The following is a 15,880-nucleotide window of genomic DNA, read 5'->3' as shown; positions in this document are numbered from 1 at the left end:
GCCCTTTTTGAAGACTGGAGTGACATTTGCTTTCCTCTAGTCCTCAGGCACCTCTCCCGTTTCCCAAGACTTGGTAGAGATGATGGAGAGTGGTCTAGCAATGACTTCTGCCAGTTCCCTCAGCACCTGCGGGTGCATCCCATCTGGACCCATGGATTTATGGATGTCCAGATTGCTCAACTGGTCTCTAACCCATTCCTCATCGACTAAAGCAAACTGCTCCGTTGACCTGACTTCATCTGAGGTCTCAGGGGTACAGGGCTCTTCAGGACTGCCTCCAGCAGAGTAGACAGAGACAAAGAAGGCATTCAGTAACTCCGCCATCTCTGTATCTTCTGTCACCAGGGCACCCATCCCCTTCACCAGTGGGCCTACCTTGCCTCTGGTGTTAAGTTTTATCGGCCATGTATTTGAAAAAGCTCTTTCTGCTGTCCTTGACCCCTCTTGCCAGATTTAATTCTAAGGAGCCCTTAGCCATCCTAGCTGCCCTCCTACATCCTCTAGCAGCAGCCTTATATTACTCCCAAGTGGCCAGCCCCTCCTTCCATGACTTGTAAACTCTCCTCTTCCACTTGAGCATACCCAGCAGTTCCTTATTTACCCACGCTGGTGTCCTGGCCCTCTTCCTTGACTTCCTACATGTCAGGATGCTGTGCTCTTGAGCTCGGAATAAGCAATTCTTGAATGTCAACCAACTCTCTTGGGCCCCTTTACCTTCAAGCAGCCTTGCCCATGGGATTTCCCCTAGCAATTGCTTGAAAAGGCCAAAGTTTGCCCTGCTAAAGTCCCTTCATAAGTATTGCAGACTTAAATTAGTAGACATAGGAAGGAACAAACGCGAAGGCCCATAGAAATACCTTGCTGGAGTACTGTCTCTGACAACAAAATAATGTTGTTTAATCACTACTTCTGACTAAGAACAGAATCAATATTAGAGGAAAAGAGGTACATATGCAGAACTTATGTAAATTTTATAGGTTGGCTGGGTCCTTTGGAAAGGTATTAGTGAGTTACTTTGAGCAGCTGCTCTCCTGTGGGTGTTTTGTCATTCAAGTTTTCAACAGATGTTTGGTTTTGCCAGCCAGGTTTATTGGGGTTGTTGCGGGTTCTGGTTGTGACATTCAAGTAAGATCCTCTTGAGTGTGATAGTGACTGGTCTATGTATGATTTTATTCTAAATAGTAACTCATCTGTGATTTCCAGGATGAGTCTCAAGTGATTCAGGTGGATATGTTTGTGTGTCTAAGTGACAGAAAATCACTTGATTTCCATGTACAGTTCTATTTTTCTGATCACTTCTATATTTAAGCAGTGCAGTCTTCTAAAAGTAAACCATCTTCTGAAGGACAGCTTAAAGCTGTGTCTAGTGCAATATGCAGTGCAGCTGCTTAATTACTTAGTGGCATGAGCTGGCAATGGAAGATCTTCCCTGGTTGTCCCTAGATGCTTACGTGGTAATGGTGATACTCAGCTTCATTCCGTTACAATCATTAGTGTTGTCTTTTTTTTTTTTAAAGTGTGGGTTGGTTGGTTGGTTGTCTTTATTTTATTTTTATTTGTGTAGTTGATTGGGTTTGGGTTTTTGTTTGTTTGGTTTTTTAATTTATTTATATGTTTTGGTTTTGTTTGTGTGGGTTGTTTGGGTTTTTTTTTTTTGTTTTTCGGTTTGTGTTTTGCTTTGTTTTGTTTTTTCTGCAAGCTTTCTTTTGTTTTTACTGGGAGTAATTCTAGGTTGGTTCTCTGTATAGGAAAACACTTGTTTGTCCAGGGTTTTTTTTCTGGAATGTATGTTTGTCATTATGCCATGGTCAACTACAGTCTACTTAGCATATTTAACTACACTTTCAAGCGCAAATTGCTACAGTGGGTTATTCAGGCTTGACTAATTTGGCTCTTTGTGACAAGGAAAATATTCATTTCTTCATCTCTTTACCATGCTATTGTAGTTGGATGGTATTCCTAAGCAAATGTCTGTAATTTAAATCATGCTAACTAGTTTTATCTGGATTTATTATTAAAACATCTGAATCAAAGTGTGAAAATTCAGGAACTCACATATAATATGTATCTGCATTGCCATCACAGTTGTTACTGATCTAGGCATACCCAAACAAGCTTTACTCTTGATAGCACAAGTTTTTCTAGAATCTGAATAGGACTGAGATTTGAAAACTTCTTGGAGAATCAGTGTTGATCCTGTGCTGAATGCCAGGTTTAATTTGCAGAAAGTATCTTTTCGAAATGTACTCAACACTCATAGTTAATTCTGATGTTGAGTTAATATAGCTTTCAAGGTGCTAAAAAGTTTATCTTGTCCTATATGCTTGTGCTGAAAGCTTTGCTTGTAAAACCCATTTGTAATGAGTCCTTTCCCTCAGGAAATCCCTTATATTAAATTAGTGATTTCTTACATCCTTGATATCTGTATTTTATATAATCTAATGCTTTCATAGAGGAGTAAATTTCTAGGGGATTCAAAATACAACTTTTTCCGAAAGAAACCTGTAAAAGATTTTGAAGAGCTGTGAGCAAGTCTTTTGTTTCATTTGGCTTGTAACAATACTGTCTTTGCCTGGGTATATGCGTATCACAGTAAAGGGTGGGTCATAGTTCAGAATTTTCTTTTCCTTTGAAATAATACGTTCCTTGTTTCCGTTTTACAGTGCAAAGAAAGAATGAGGCCTGTCAAAGCAGCATTGAAACAGCTGGATAGACCAGAGAAGGGCCTTTCTGAAAGAGAGCAGCTGGAACATACTAGACAGTGTCTAATCAAAATTGGGGATCACATTACTGAATGTCTAAAAGAGTACACAAATCCTGAACAAATTAAACAGTGGAGAAAGTAAGTTATTCTCCGTGTTTTTTCTTGAAAATCTGAAATTGGTTCAATTGACAGAGTAGTTTTTAATTATTTCTCTCATTTCTTACTTTCCCTTTCTGGTATCTTTCTGATGTTTTAAATAGAAATCTATAAAAAAAAGATTATAGATGGTTGTGATTTTTAATGGATTGTATTTTTCATACTGCATAGCAATGCATTTTGTCCAGTAGGTAGAGTCATCTCACATCTTAAAACTGAAAGCAAATGCTTTAAAATTCTTGAGGCAAGTTGAGCTTTGTATGATTTTGAGTTGCAGAATTCTTTATTCTTTTAAAAATATACTCTAAAATTAAATTACATGTTAACTATGACTTGATGCTTGTATTTATTATAATGTACTCAGGTATATTTAAAAAATTAAAGTAGAGTTTGCGTCTTTAGGAGGTGAAAAAAATAAGGAAAAAAATTTAGTTTGTAAACTTTTTCCTTAAGTTCTTGATGCAGTTTGGGTTACTTTTATCAGTATATGCACTTCAGTATTTTTATGGTTGAAAATACAGCCTGCACTTTCATATAAGGAAGTCTGTTAAGTGTTTCATTTTCTTGGAAACTTCTCTTTCTGTAGAACGCTTCTGCTGGTTTTACTTGCTTTACTTCAAAATATTAAAGGTGATCTGAGATATGAAACCCAGATCCACATCTTACATTTTGGTAAATGTTACATTTGTTGAAGTAGAAACTCAGAGCTATGCTTCTTTATAGTGCCACAGTGTTACATGTAGATTAATAAAATATGTATTTCAGCTATCTTTGATAACAAGTGTAGTTAAGCTACTTAGTTTATGTAAAGTTATATAAGTATAATGAGGCATACCATTGACTGGTTGTCTATTTCTGTAAACCTCTAGACCAAAATGTCACATGTAAATTTGAGTTTAAAAAAAAAAAAAATTCTAGAATTCAGATCTGTTACCTGTAGAAGGAAATTATTGCTTTAGAGATTTGGCATCTTGACAGCAAAAGACTCGATTTGTTCCTGTTTCACAGTTCTTATTTCATTTCAAAGGTTTGACCGGGTTTTGGAATTCTGTGGAAAAAATCTCTGATATTTTCATGCAGTAAGGCTTGTAGGTCATATGTCTTACACTCTAAGAGATTTCATATTTGGAAGTATTTTTACTTACTTAAATTTTTATGTACTGAGTGGTGAGTACTCATTCAAACAACCTGTCAGAAGACATTCATAAACAGGTATCTACATTTTTAAGCAGCTTCACAAATCATTCTAAACATGATTGTTATTAGTGCTAGTTTCCATCCACTTTGCATTCTGAAGTATTTACAATAAATATTAAGTAGTGACAAATGTTAAGGGCGTTAATCTTTTAAATATTTCAAATACAGCTACGTAGTTTTTGATGTGCAGCTCGGCAATGCTGTGTAAATTTCACAATGTTTCTGGTTTGCTGAAGTACTGCTGTTTAGATAATTTCAGTTAAATCCATGTTCTGATGCATAATACAAGAAAAATGTATTAAAGAATTATATCTTCTTTTCTTCTTCCTCAGAAATTTGTGGATTTTTGTCTCTAAGTTTACAGAATTTGATGCCAGAAAGCTGCACAAATTGTATAAACATGCAATCAAAAAACGTCAAGAGTCTCAGGTAATATTTTTCAAACCTTTTCTAAAAATGCAAGTATGGTTTTTAAGTATTACAACGCTTTCATTAGATTGTATAATGAACACACGTATACGCTTTATCTAGCATTTATGTTTGCAGTAGTCTCTTTTGTTAGGATATTTTTCTAACTAATTCAGATGAACTTTGGGATGTAGCAGTGAGTTTTTGTACTTGTCTCTTTTAGCAACACAATGACCAGAATATTAGCAGCAATGTGAATACACATATAATTAGAAATCCAGGTAAGAAACCTTAAGTATATTCTTGTGTTAGATATGTTAGCTTTCATGTTTTTTTCTTTTGACGTCTCTTTGATCTGTCTCCCACACTGCTGATATCTTAGAGATAGGCTAATTAGCAAAACTTCACTAGTTGGTGAAATACAGCTGAGTGCAGACTGAAGCTGGTACTTACTGATTTAAGTAGCAGGTTATTTCACCTTCCTTCAAAAACAATTTGAAAACAATTTTCGGGTTTAATTTTTTGATCCCACCATACATATTGCCAAAGATTTTAAACAAGCAACATAATTTATTTCAGAAATACCACTGACAGTCTTTCACTTGCAAGCTATATCTTTACAACTTCTTCAGGCCATCCCTTCTTAGAGGGGAAGTTGCTATCATTCTGTCTGATATTGCTCTACTAAAGGCATCTCTACTCACTGCTCATTTGGATCACAGTTACCTTCACAGACTGGATGGAGAGGTTGAAAATTTCAGTTTCCAAGTCCTACACGTCTACATTCAAGCTTGCTTCCCTCTGACTTCTGAGGTTTCTTTCAGTTCACTTGCATTAGTGCATTTGTCTTTCAAGTATTTAGATCTTGTTTCTGTCAAATTATAGTGTCAGTTTTATACTGTTTTATATCTGACTGGTAGAAGTGCTGTTTGAGTTAGGTGAAGAAAAGACTTTATGAGACTAGTTGTAACCTCTGCCTTGTTAAACAGATGTGGAAAGACTCAAGGAGAATACAAACCATGATGACAGTAGCAGGGACAGTTACTCTTCTGATAGACATTTGTCACAATACCACGATCATCATAAAGACAGGCATCAGGGAGATGCTTACAAGAAAAGTGACTCTAGGAAAAGGCCCTATTCAGCCTTCAGCAATGGAAAAGATCACAGAGACTGGGATCACTACAAACAAGACAGCAGGTGAGTTCAGCACTTTTAAAATCTGTTCAGAATTCCCTTCCTGGTTTTGTAGTATGCTTGTAGCAAGCATCAAAACATCTTTTTTTTGAGTAATGCAAAATCACAGCAATATTTCTCTAATGCAGCTCTGTTGATCTGGCATAATTGTGGCTTTTAATGTGTGTTCAGTAACACTAACAAATAATTTCTATTTTTAGATACTACAGTGACAGTAAACATAGAAAGTTAGATGACTACAGGAGCAGAGACCACAGGTCAAACCTGGAAGGAGGTTTAAAAGAAAGCTGGGGTCATTCGGATCACCGTTCCCATGCAGACCACAGGATATATTCAGATCACCGTTCAACTTCAGAGTACAGCCATCATAAGTCTCCTAGAGATTATAGGTACCACTCAGACTGGCAAATGGACCACAGAGCATCGGGTAGTGGCCCAAGGTCACCATTAGATCAGAGGTCTCCTTATGGTTCAAGATCTCCCCTAGGACACAGATCTCCATTTGAACACTCATCAGATCATAAAAGTACACCTGAACATACATGGAGTAGCCGGAAAACATAACAAAGACTGACATTCTCTGAACGTTTTAGCCATATCCAGTAAACTAACACAGTAATTGCCTTACATGACTTGAAAGATATGGACTGGATATTCTATCAGTAGCAGTATTGTTACTTCTTTCCAGGATGCAAGGTCTATTATCCCAACAGAAGAAAAATATTTTTGTATTTAAAGTTTATGCTGCACTGTGCTGCAAATGCTGGGGCACTCTTTTTTAAGAAAAGATAGATGTTTACTTTTACAAGGGACCTCAACACTGCCCCTTTCAGACTGGATCTTACTATAAAACTCTTCATGTCGAAGTGGGTTTAGGCTGAACACATGTTAAATTATGTTTGTAAATGAACTTTTAAACCCTGACCTGTGCTCATGTTTCAGGAAGGAATGGGGAGTTTATTTTCTTTTCTTTTGTAGTAAAGAATTCTCAAGGACTTTGTTCACTTTCCAAAGCTACTTGTTTACATTGTACACTGCGACCACCTTGCCACTTTTCATCACAAGCTTGAATATTTAAATTCTGTACCTGTAAAATAGCCAGGATTTCTCTTGTTTGTGATCAGTTATAATGCCTTTTTACAAAACAGAAAAAAAAAATAAAAAACAACACTCAAACAAATGACTGACAAATGACTGTAAATTATTGTATATTCATTAAATGAGCTTTTTTCCCTCTCAGGCTTTTTTTGACTGTTCCTTTCCCCACCAACTCAGGCCTTCTTGTTACAAATATGAAAGAAAATCAGTGTACTTACATGTTTTAATAAAGTATCTTGATGGAATCACTACTTAGAATGTAAAAATTGGGAAAGGGAACATACTGTTCTGTTTAATGCTCCTTTTTTATTGGATAATTATGTTTTGGGGTTTTTTTGTTTGTGGTGGTCGGGTTTTTTGTTGTCGTTTGGTTAGGGGTTTTTTATTTTATTTTCCTGTTAAGCTGTTAAGTGTTGTGATTGTAATGAAATGGTAAGAAACATCCAGCTAAACTGTGCTCTGGAAAGCTTTTCAGGTGCATTGGTTTTAAAGGAGGAGTATTAAATATCTGAACACTTCAGAACCTAAGTCATCCAAAATTTCTTGTAAATCCATTTTTGTTCCCTTTTCAACATGGGCAATAATGTCAAATGTGCTATGCAGCTGGTTAATATTTTAGAAGATTTTAATTACTTTATTGACAGAATTGTTACAATGCACACTGATTGTACATAGATAACTTCTGTCTGACAAATTAAATTTAAACTAAAAGGATATGTGGGCTCTTGTAGTAGTTCTCTGCTGGTTTTCTCTACAGTGTTACTTTTTCTCAGGTTTACCTTTAAAAACATGAAGCTCTGAAGTACTAAATTTTAATATGCAGTTGACAGGGGGGTTGGAACTAGATGATCTTAAGGTCCTTTCCAACCCTAACTATTCTATGATTGTATGATTCTATAATAGGAAAGATACCTAGTCTGGCTTGCTCTAGTTGAAACTCTGTCTGTTGCTCCAGTTTTTCTCTTCTCTTGCAGTGTTGTGCACTTTTTCTAATTGAACAGGTTTGTATGAAAGCATTCATGTAGAACCAAAATACCCTGGTTTCAGCTGGGACAGTTATATTCATAGTATCTGGTGAGTGCTGTGCTTTGGCTTTAGTCTGAGAACTGTGCTGATAACACACCAGTGTTTTAGTTGTTGCTCAGTAGCATTTGCCCTGATCAGGGACTTTTCAGTCTCATGCTCTGCCAATGAGGAGGGACTCAAGAAGCTGAGAGGGAGCAGAGACAGGACACCTGACCCAAACTAGCCAAAAGGGTATTCCATACCACAGCATGTCATGCCCAGTGTATAAACCTGGGGGAGTTACCTGGAAGGGGCCAATAACTGCTTGGGTCTGGCTGGGTATTGGTCAGCGGGGGCTGAGCAATTTTATTGGGCATCACTTGGGTTTTCTGAATTTTCATTTATTTTTCTGTTGTTTCCTATTATTATCAGTATTATTATTGTTGGTATTACTATTTATGTTGTACTTTAGTTATTAAACTTCTCTTAGCACAATATGCAGGTTTTATATTCTTCATCTCCTCCCCGTCCAGCCAGGGATTGAGGAATGGAACTGAGCAAGCTGCTGCTAGTACTGAGTTACTGGCTGGGTTTAGGCCATGGCAGTCCTTTCTGGCACCCAGCATGGGGCACAAAGGGTTGAGATAACAACTGACCTGAGCAGAGTGTGTTATAACAACTTTGTTGTTAATAATTGTACTGTAATAATCATTGACCATAACATTGCCTCATTTGTTCTCAGAGATCACACGTGTGCTTTCTGGTATGCTATGTGATACTGTTGTCGTATGTACTTCCTGTGGTGATGTTTATTTGTGGGGCTTGGGCTAAGGTTGTAATTTTGTTGTACTTTGTAGTGCTGGGTTATGATATGATGGAATTGTTAGTCATAAGAGTAGTCTGATGTGTGCGCTCAGTATTGTATCATGACCTTTGTCCCTCAGGAGCCATCTGTTGGGAACCGTTAACAGTTACAGCTTTGACCTTTTTTCCTTGAAGAGGCACCAGCTCCCCTTCGTCTTACCCTTCCCTTCCCCTCAAAACCAGCCTCGGTCTTTTGCTAGGAGACAGCATGTTGTTGAATATGGTTCAGGTCTTGCTCAGGGTTAAACAGCTACCTGTGGCTACTCCAACCCCTGTGAGAAGCACTGCAGCTTGAAGGCACTCAGAGTCCAGCAGCAAGACTTGCTGCTTCAACACCTGTGACACACTATAGCTATTAAAATACCAGTAAGCACTATGGCTACTCAGTCCCTAGCAACAAGCATTGCAGCCACTTCAATCTCCATAACAAGCACTGTAGCTACTCTTGTGTGATGACCAATACCAGGGCTACTCAGACTCTTGCAATAGGCACTGCAGCTACTTTTACTTCCATAACAGCAGCAAGTATACAGTAACTATTCAAACTTTAGTGACAAGCACTGTGGCTGTTTTAATTCCTGTGACCGGTACTGCAACTACTCAAACCCTGACAACAAGCATGACCAACACTCAGACCCCGGTGATGGATGATATAACTGAAGCAGAGAACAAACCTGTGTCGGTATCAGTTGCCCCTATATGCAAGAGGAAATGGAAGTTTGAAAATAACTTTAGTGAAGGAAGAGATGAAGAAAGGCCAATACCAGAACTATAGGAACCACTACAAGAAACAGAGGAAGAGGCAGAACAAGAGGTAACTTCTTGATCTCTCTCCTTGACTGAGCTGCAGAATATGCTAAAAGATTTCAGCTGTTGTCCAGGTGAGCACATCATCACCTGGATGCTCCAATGCTGGGACAATAGGAACAACAATTTTGAATTAGAGAGTAAGGAAGCCAAGCAGCCAGGCTAACTTGTTAGGGAAGGGGCAATTGACGGGGCAATTGACAGGGCAATTTTGAATCCTCAGCCTCTGGAGGATAAGAGTGAAGGAAAGGTATCCATTCAAGGAGGATGTTGTACATCACACAGGAAGGTGGACTGCATACGAGAAAGGCATCAGTACTTGAGGGAATTAGCCATTACAGAGTCTGAAGACAATCTCTCCCCCTCCAGCATTTCAGCTGTGGAAAAAGTGCCATAGGAATTCCCAGCAATGGAGAGGATGTAGCAGCAGAATAGTTTTTAAAATCTTAGATATACGTTCATATTCTATATGGTATATATTGTAGAAAAAATTAGGGAGGGATAGGGGTCATTTTACAGAAAAGTGGCAAGTCCTGGTCAAGTGCCTAATTTTCAGTTTACTCCAAAGCTTCACTATTTACATAAACTAATAAATACAGAAAATTTGCATGTATTTATTGTGGATTATCAGGACTGTATTTCAAATTTGTTTTCAGTCATTGTATAATATGACTGATTTTCATGAATCTTAATCATTTACAGGAAGTAAACTGAGCAACAGTCCTTTGAGATATGTAAGTGCTATTGGGATTTTATAAAGAAATGTCAAAGTGATTAATTACAGGCCTGTGGTTAGTCAACACCTGAGATGTAACTGTAACCCCGAACTACTTAGTCCAAGCTTGATTCATTATAGTACTTCTTTTATTCTAGCTAGCAGGAAAAATGTAGCCATGTAAAGGTCTACAATAACAAACATGAATTCTGTGTGAGGTAGCTGCTCTCTGAACCTTGATTAACTGTAACAAGTGACCCTCAGGTTTTGGCCACAGCAAGTAATGTGGCCTCATATGAAAGTTCCTATGCACCTGCACCTCTCTTCCATTATGGAATCAACATGTATCTCTTGTGCGTATTGTAAGTGTTTCAATTGTCAGGCGGTAGTGATTCTATTTCACTTAACCTTCCTTAACTGTTTCCTTGGCAGCATGTTACCTGTTACATGATTGAATGCAATGATTAATTTGTTTCCCACCACATGGCTACATAGGACCCTGTGGGACCTCAAGAAATGGGCAGCAGGACACAGACTGCCAGAACAATTCATACACTGCGCAGGTCTTGGGCAACATTTAAAGAGCACCACAGCCTGGGCACATTCTAACAAACAATTAATCCAGCTGTACCAGCTCTATTCTGGAACTGATTTGCAAACTTTTAATACAAAATAGTGCCTTTTAGTGTGAAGGTTGTCAATCAAAGGCAGTGAAAATGCACACTACTGACTGAAGCTATATGAAATATTCTCCTTTTCAGGACTTCCTGCCAAAAATATTAATCCTAAACTTTAGCAAATTGTGAGAGCTCACTGGTGCCACAGTTGATCCAGTATAGTTAGAGGTACCATGCTTGCACCAACAGAAAGGAAGATGTTTCCAAGCTCTGATTTTTGTGAGCATATCATTTTTTCAGTTTTTAAAGTGAAACTTAATCTTATATTAGAAGTTTCTGACATAATGAAGAATATATTCTGTGAAACTATCTATGCCTGTCCGTATATTAATTAAATGCTATGTCTTGTGAATCTTGGAACTGTGAAATGTAGGCAGTGACTGAGCAACACGCCGTGGTGCTGAGCATCCATTATAGAACTGTCAGAAGTCCACAGCCTTAAGTGTCTTTCAGTTCTTCTGCTGGGAATCAACTGCTCTATTTCTTGTTGGTGCTGTATGCAAAGGTGGTGTTAATATGAGAGATCGCTTTCTGTTTTAAATATTTCACTAAGTTGGTTTTTTGGTTTTTGGTGGTTTTCTTTTTTGGGTTTTTGTTTGGTTTTTTTGGTTTTGTTTTTTTTTTGGGGTTGGTTGTTTGGTTGTTTGGTGGTTGTTTTTTTTGGGGGGGGGGGTTTGGTGTGGGGGAGGGGAGTGGTAATGATCTTCCTGTAATGAAATCCTGTAGATGGATTCTCTATCCAGAACAGGATAAGCATGTCAGTTTTAAAGTATCTCAAACTGTAAACTGAAATCTACAAAAACTATCAAATATAGAAAGATAAGGTCTAATTTTTTTTTTTTTTTTCTTCCTGGCATGAATGTAGACGGGGCTGGAAAATTACCCTTACCTTCCCAAATCTTAAGGGTTCACTAAGTCATGCCAAATTCCAAATAAATGCATCTGCAGAGTTAGGATCCAGGTATTTAATAACCGTAATGCTGGAGGGAAGCATGGAAGAATAATCCATAAGCTTTAATGAAAAAATATACATGAAGCACTTCATTCTCTAGTTTCGTGCTTTACAACTGCATTCTTCCCTTCAAATGTATTGTACCAGAACAGTCTTTAGCTGGTTGACTGAAGAGAGATATTAGAAGTATACATCAATGAGCTGACAGGTCAGGTCACCCTGTAAATCCTCCATATTCCAGCATGCTCTGGTCAAGTTTTCAAAATATGAACACCCATTCTATCTAGTATGGTTTTTTTGATAGTGCAGTCTTCCCCAGTCTATTTAAATTAAGGGAATTCATTATAAGATGAAAATATTTACTCTCAGACACAATTATGGCCAGAATACTAGAACAAATTAATATAAAATTATCTGAAGAATGCAGCGTGCTCAATTATTACAGGTCTGCAAGTTTGCGTAGCTCTTGAAATAGTGACCTTTGTGAGGTTCAAGAGCATAGCCTTGGACAATCATAGATGGCTGCCCTTTTGCATTTTTGAAATTCTAGAGAAACACCACAATCCTGACTGCAAGTGGGAAAAAACCCAACCCTAGCTTGTCTGTCATTCAGACACATTCGAAGAGTGCGTGAAGTTTAAAGTTTACATTACTTCAAGTTACAGTACTGACGATAAGGAAATATGACGCATCTAATAACATCAATTTACTTGTAAATTATTAGATTTGCTTTTAATTTTTTGAATATTTAATTTGTACTTAAGGATCACTTTTGCAATTTGTGGAAAATTATTCTTAATAGGGAGAACACAATGTTATTTACATATAGAATTTGAAACAGACCTTATTATTAGAACCAAAATCTATGTTTCTATAATTACAAAAAAGACATTTTCATTATTAATTTGAAATCTGCTTACGTTAACTGTGAGTCAAGTTATTTTTCTATTCGTAATCTAAGGTCTTAATATATAGGTTTGTAGTATAGTAACATACAAAATAAACAGATGGACTGACAGCCTACCAATTCTTTACAAAATAAATATTTTCAATAAATACATAGGAAAATACTGAAAATGTTTTCAATAAATATACTGTAAACATTCAAAACTGAGTTAACAACATTTTTTGATGACAGTATTTTCGATTTCTTTTCCATAAATGAAGAGTGACTTGACATCTGCATAACTGCAAAAGAAATGACTTTAAAATTAGGCTGCACTAAATTTTCATGCAGCATCTTAGTTCAGGTCCCTCTATGCAATTCTTATGATGCAATTTTAATGACAGAGCCTCAAACAGCTTTTTCAAGGGAAGCCCACTTCATCCATTGAAGAGAGTACATGATGAGAGTATACTGCAGTGAATGCATGAAGTAAACTCAGTATTTCTTTTATCATTATTCAGTGTATGATCATGGAATAAAAACTAATAATTTCTTCTCATATGCAGTGATGCACTCAGTTTAGTACTGTAAACACTTTGTTTTATGAGATGAATTGTTGTTATTCCAGTATAACAAGGGGGTCATGAAACACACATCAGTTAGTAGCAATATCTTCAGAATACCAAAATAGTTGAAAGTGTGAATTTTATTCTATTCTTACCAGGTGCTTCTAAATACTACATTTTATTCAATATTTCTTTATCCTTAATGTCTTCTTTCAGCCATCATGATTGACGCAGATCTCTTGGAACAGGATTTTTTTCCCATTAGCTTGTACCTGACCCCTCCAGGAACGATTTTGGATTGCAGTGGGAAGGCAGTCATGGCCAGTGCCAGGTATTCTTGTTGAGGACAGCTGAGAGATGAGACAAGCTCATTTGCTTGTCTGAAAATTAGCATGTGGAAATTCTGATTACTACACCACATCTTTTCATTGGCTTTTGACTTAAAAATAAAACACTGAGCAGACGTGGGAAACAATGACGAAGCTGAAAGCAGGCATCTCAGGGAGACCCGTTTTAAGTTATGCATCAATTTCGTGTCCAAAAATCAGGGCTCTTCACCTGGTGTGAAGAGAGCAAATTAACAGTTGAGATACTTGTTAATTTCTTGTCTGTGCAGAGATGGGTGCTAGGTGGTAACTTCACAAAGCTAGCATGCTTCAGTTCACAGTAAACATTTTATATGTTCTGAGCAACAGTTACCAGTATTTTTCTAGTCATGTTTAGTCAACCTCATTCCCACTGGCTCTCAAGTTGCCCCATCTTTACTTAGCAAATTCCCAGCATCTTCCTTTTACTGTGCATTTGCTATGGGGAAGGGGCTGCATTGGTAGGGGTTTTCCTACCCAAGGGTGGGGTATGTACTATGTTAATTAGGATGGTTCACTTGAAGTACTCTTCAGTTTGGATCTATCAGCAGTTTTGTTCTCTTTGTGCTTACCTTGGTATTGCCTTGGTTGGCTGATCTGTGGTGTCATCCTAGCCTTTTTCCCAGGGCTGTATCATGTTAACTTTTCACAAAGTTTCCTTTATTTTTCATATATCTCCGACAACTTCACAGATATTGGAAATCAACTAGGTACAGATGTAGCTATGATTCTCTAAGATAGGAACTCATGTGTAATTATCGTCCTCTCTTTTTCCCACTTTGAAACTTGACTGCTAAGCTGAATGAAAATTGTGAAGTTCAGCTTCAGAGTTCTAATGCACAATTGTTGTTCCAGTGCACAGAATTCCAGTGCAGCAGAGGGGCCCATCAGGGTCACGAGTGAGACTCAAGACTCCTGCTCTGTGAGAGAGCAAATGTGGAACATCTGCAATCTTCCCTTGGTTCTCTTTACCCATCAGTTGTACAAATGGCAAGTGGTTGAATGTAATTTGAAACTAAACACATTAGGCATCTAGTTATTGTCCGTATTGGTCTCCCATATGTAAATACTCTGGTGTTTCCAGATGCCAAATTTTCATAGAATGACAGAATAAGCAACATTTGGGCTATGCAATCGGCATCATCTGTGGAAAGCGTTTTCGCAAAGTAGTTGCCTCACCAGACTCTGTGGATGATTACTCCAGTATACCTTCCATCTGCTTTAGGAACGTGACAGCAAAGTAAATCCATAAGGCATCAAATCTTTTGATGTCTGGCAAACACTGAGCTGAGCCGGAAGGCAGATACCAGGTTTGGAAGACTGGCCCTGGAGTAACTGTTACACAGAGACAGTGAAAGAAATTCTGAATTTCAGCCAGCTGTGAAAGAAGTGGCTCTGTGGAAGGAATGCTAGCACACAGCTGCAGATAAAAGAGAACATGTGGTCTGTGTCAGTCAACACCACGTGCCTCTCACAGCCTACCCCTCCATTCATGCCTCTTGGGAACGCAGGAGCAACAAGGAATTTAGAGATAATTTTGTGATTATACCTATTTAAAGAAAATACAAAACCTCCTCCACCAAGGTCCTCTCCTTGCCATCCAAACAGCAGACCAGTAGATGCTACAAGGATTTATTCATTCTGTCATAACTTTGATTCTTCAACTGCAACATCCTGAAGAAACATAATTACTATTGGGAGGATATACATCTATAGCACCCACAAGTCACTAATTGTTAATTTGATAACCATTTGACCACCTAGATGTGCAGGCTTCAGATTCTAAGAAGTCTAAAAGGAAAATCTATATTATTAATGGAAATATTCTTTTGAGGTGGGTGCCATATGTTATCATCATGGATGAACAGAAGCTTTCATAAAATCAGAAGTACTTCGCAAACACAGCATGTATCTAGAATAGGATTTTAGATTGAGTAAGGAGTAGATTTCTGAACTTAATTTCCTGATCCCTTCCACACTCTCCATTTGGATTTGCACTGTAGACCTGTTTCCCTCTGCATAGGGCTGGTTAATTTCAGATGAAGCCAAAGGGGAAAACACCCTCCAAGCATCAAGACTAAAGCTCAGCTGATGTAACCCCCTCCTCCCCAGACATGTGGGGTGTAGATGTTGGGTCCTCAACTCCTTTTTTCTTGCTCTGCACTGCTTGAGTTGATAATGTAAACATAGCTTTCCTTCTCCTTAAGGAAAGCAGTGAAAGAGCACAGAAAAGCTAAAAAACTTTTGCACACATCCCACCATGGCTAAGTCTTGTCAAACTGG

At 37.8% G+C, this 15,880-nt stretch overlaps 1 protein-coding gene across 8 annotated transcripts in view; it reads left to right on the top strand.

Annotated features, from left to right (window-relative positions):
• CHD1 (chromodomain helicase DNA binding protein 1) overlaps positions 1-7,490 on the top strand; it is a 66,423-nt gene extending 58,933 nt beyond the window's left edge. For 7 of the 8 annotated variants that reach the window (XM_080638474.1, XM_080638475.1, XM_080638473.1 and 4 more), the window contains 5 exons: positions 2,664-2,842; positions 4,390-4,486; positions 4,689-4,746; positions 5,455-5,665; positions 5,863-7,490. In XM_080638474.1, coding sequence (XP_080494600.1) covers positions 2,664-2,842; positions 4,390-4,486; positions 4,689-4,746; positions 5,455-5,665; positions 5,863-6,226 — 909 coding nt within the window. In that variant the 3' untranslated portion in view covers positions 6,227-7,490. The remainder of the gene's footprint in view (positions 1-2,663; positions 2,843-4,389; positions 4,487-4,688; positions 4,747-5,454; positions 5,666-5,862) is intronic. The other variant, XM_080638479.1, reaches the window with a different exon arrangement.
• The last annotated feature ends 8,390 nt before the right edge of the window (positions 7,491-15,880 follow it).

Source organism: Psittacula echo (assembly GCF_963264785.1).
Source record: "Psittacula echo genome assembly, chromosome: Z".
Lineage (NCBI taxonomy): Eukaryota > Metazoa > Chordata > Aves > Psittaciformes > Psittacidae > Psittacula > Psittacula echo.
This window is presented reverse-complemented; position numbering and strand designations above follow the sequence as displayed.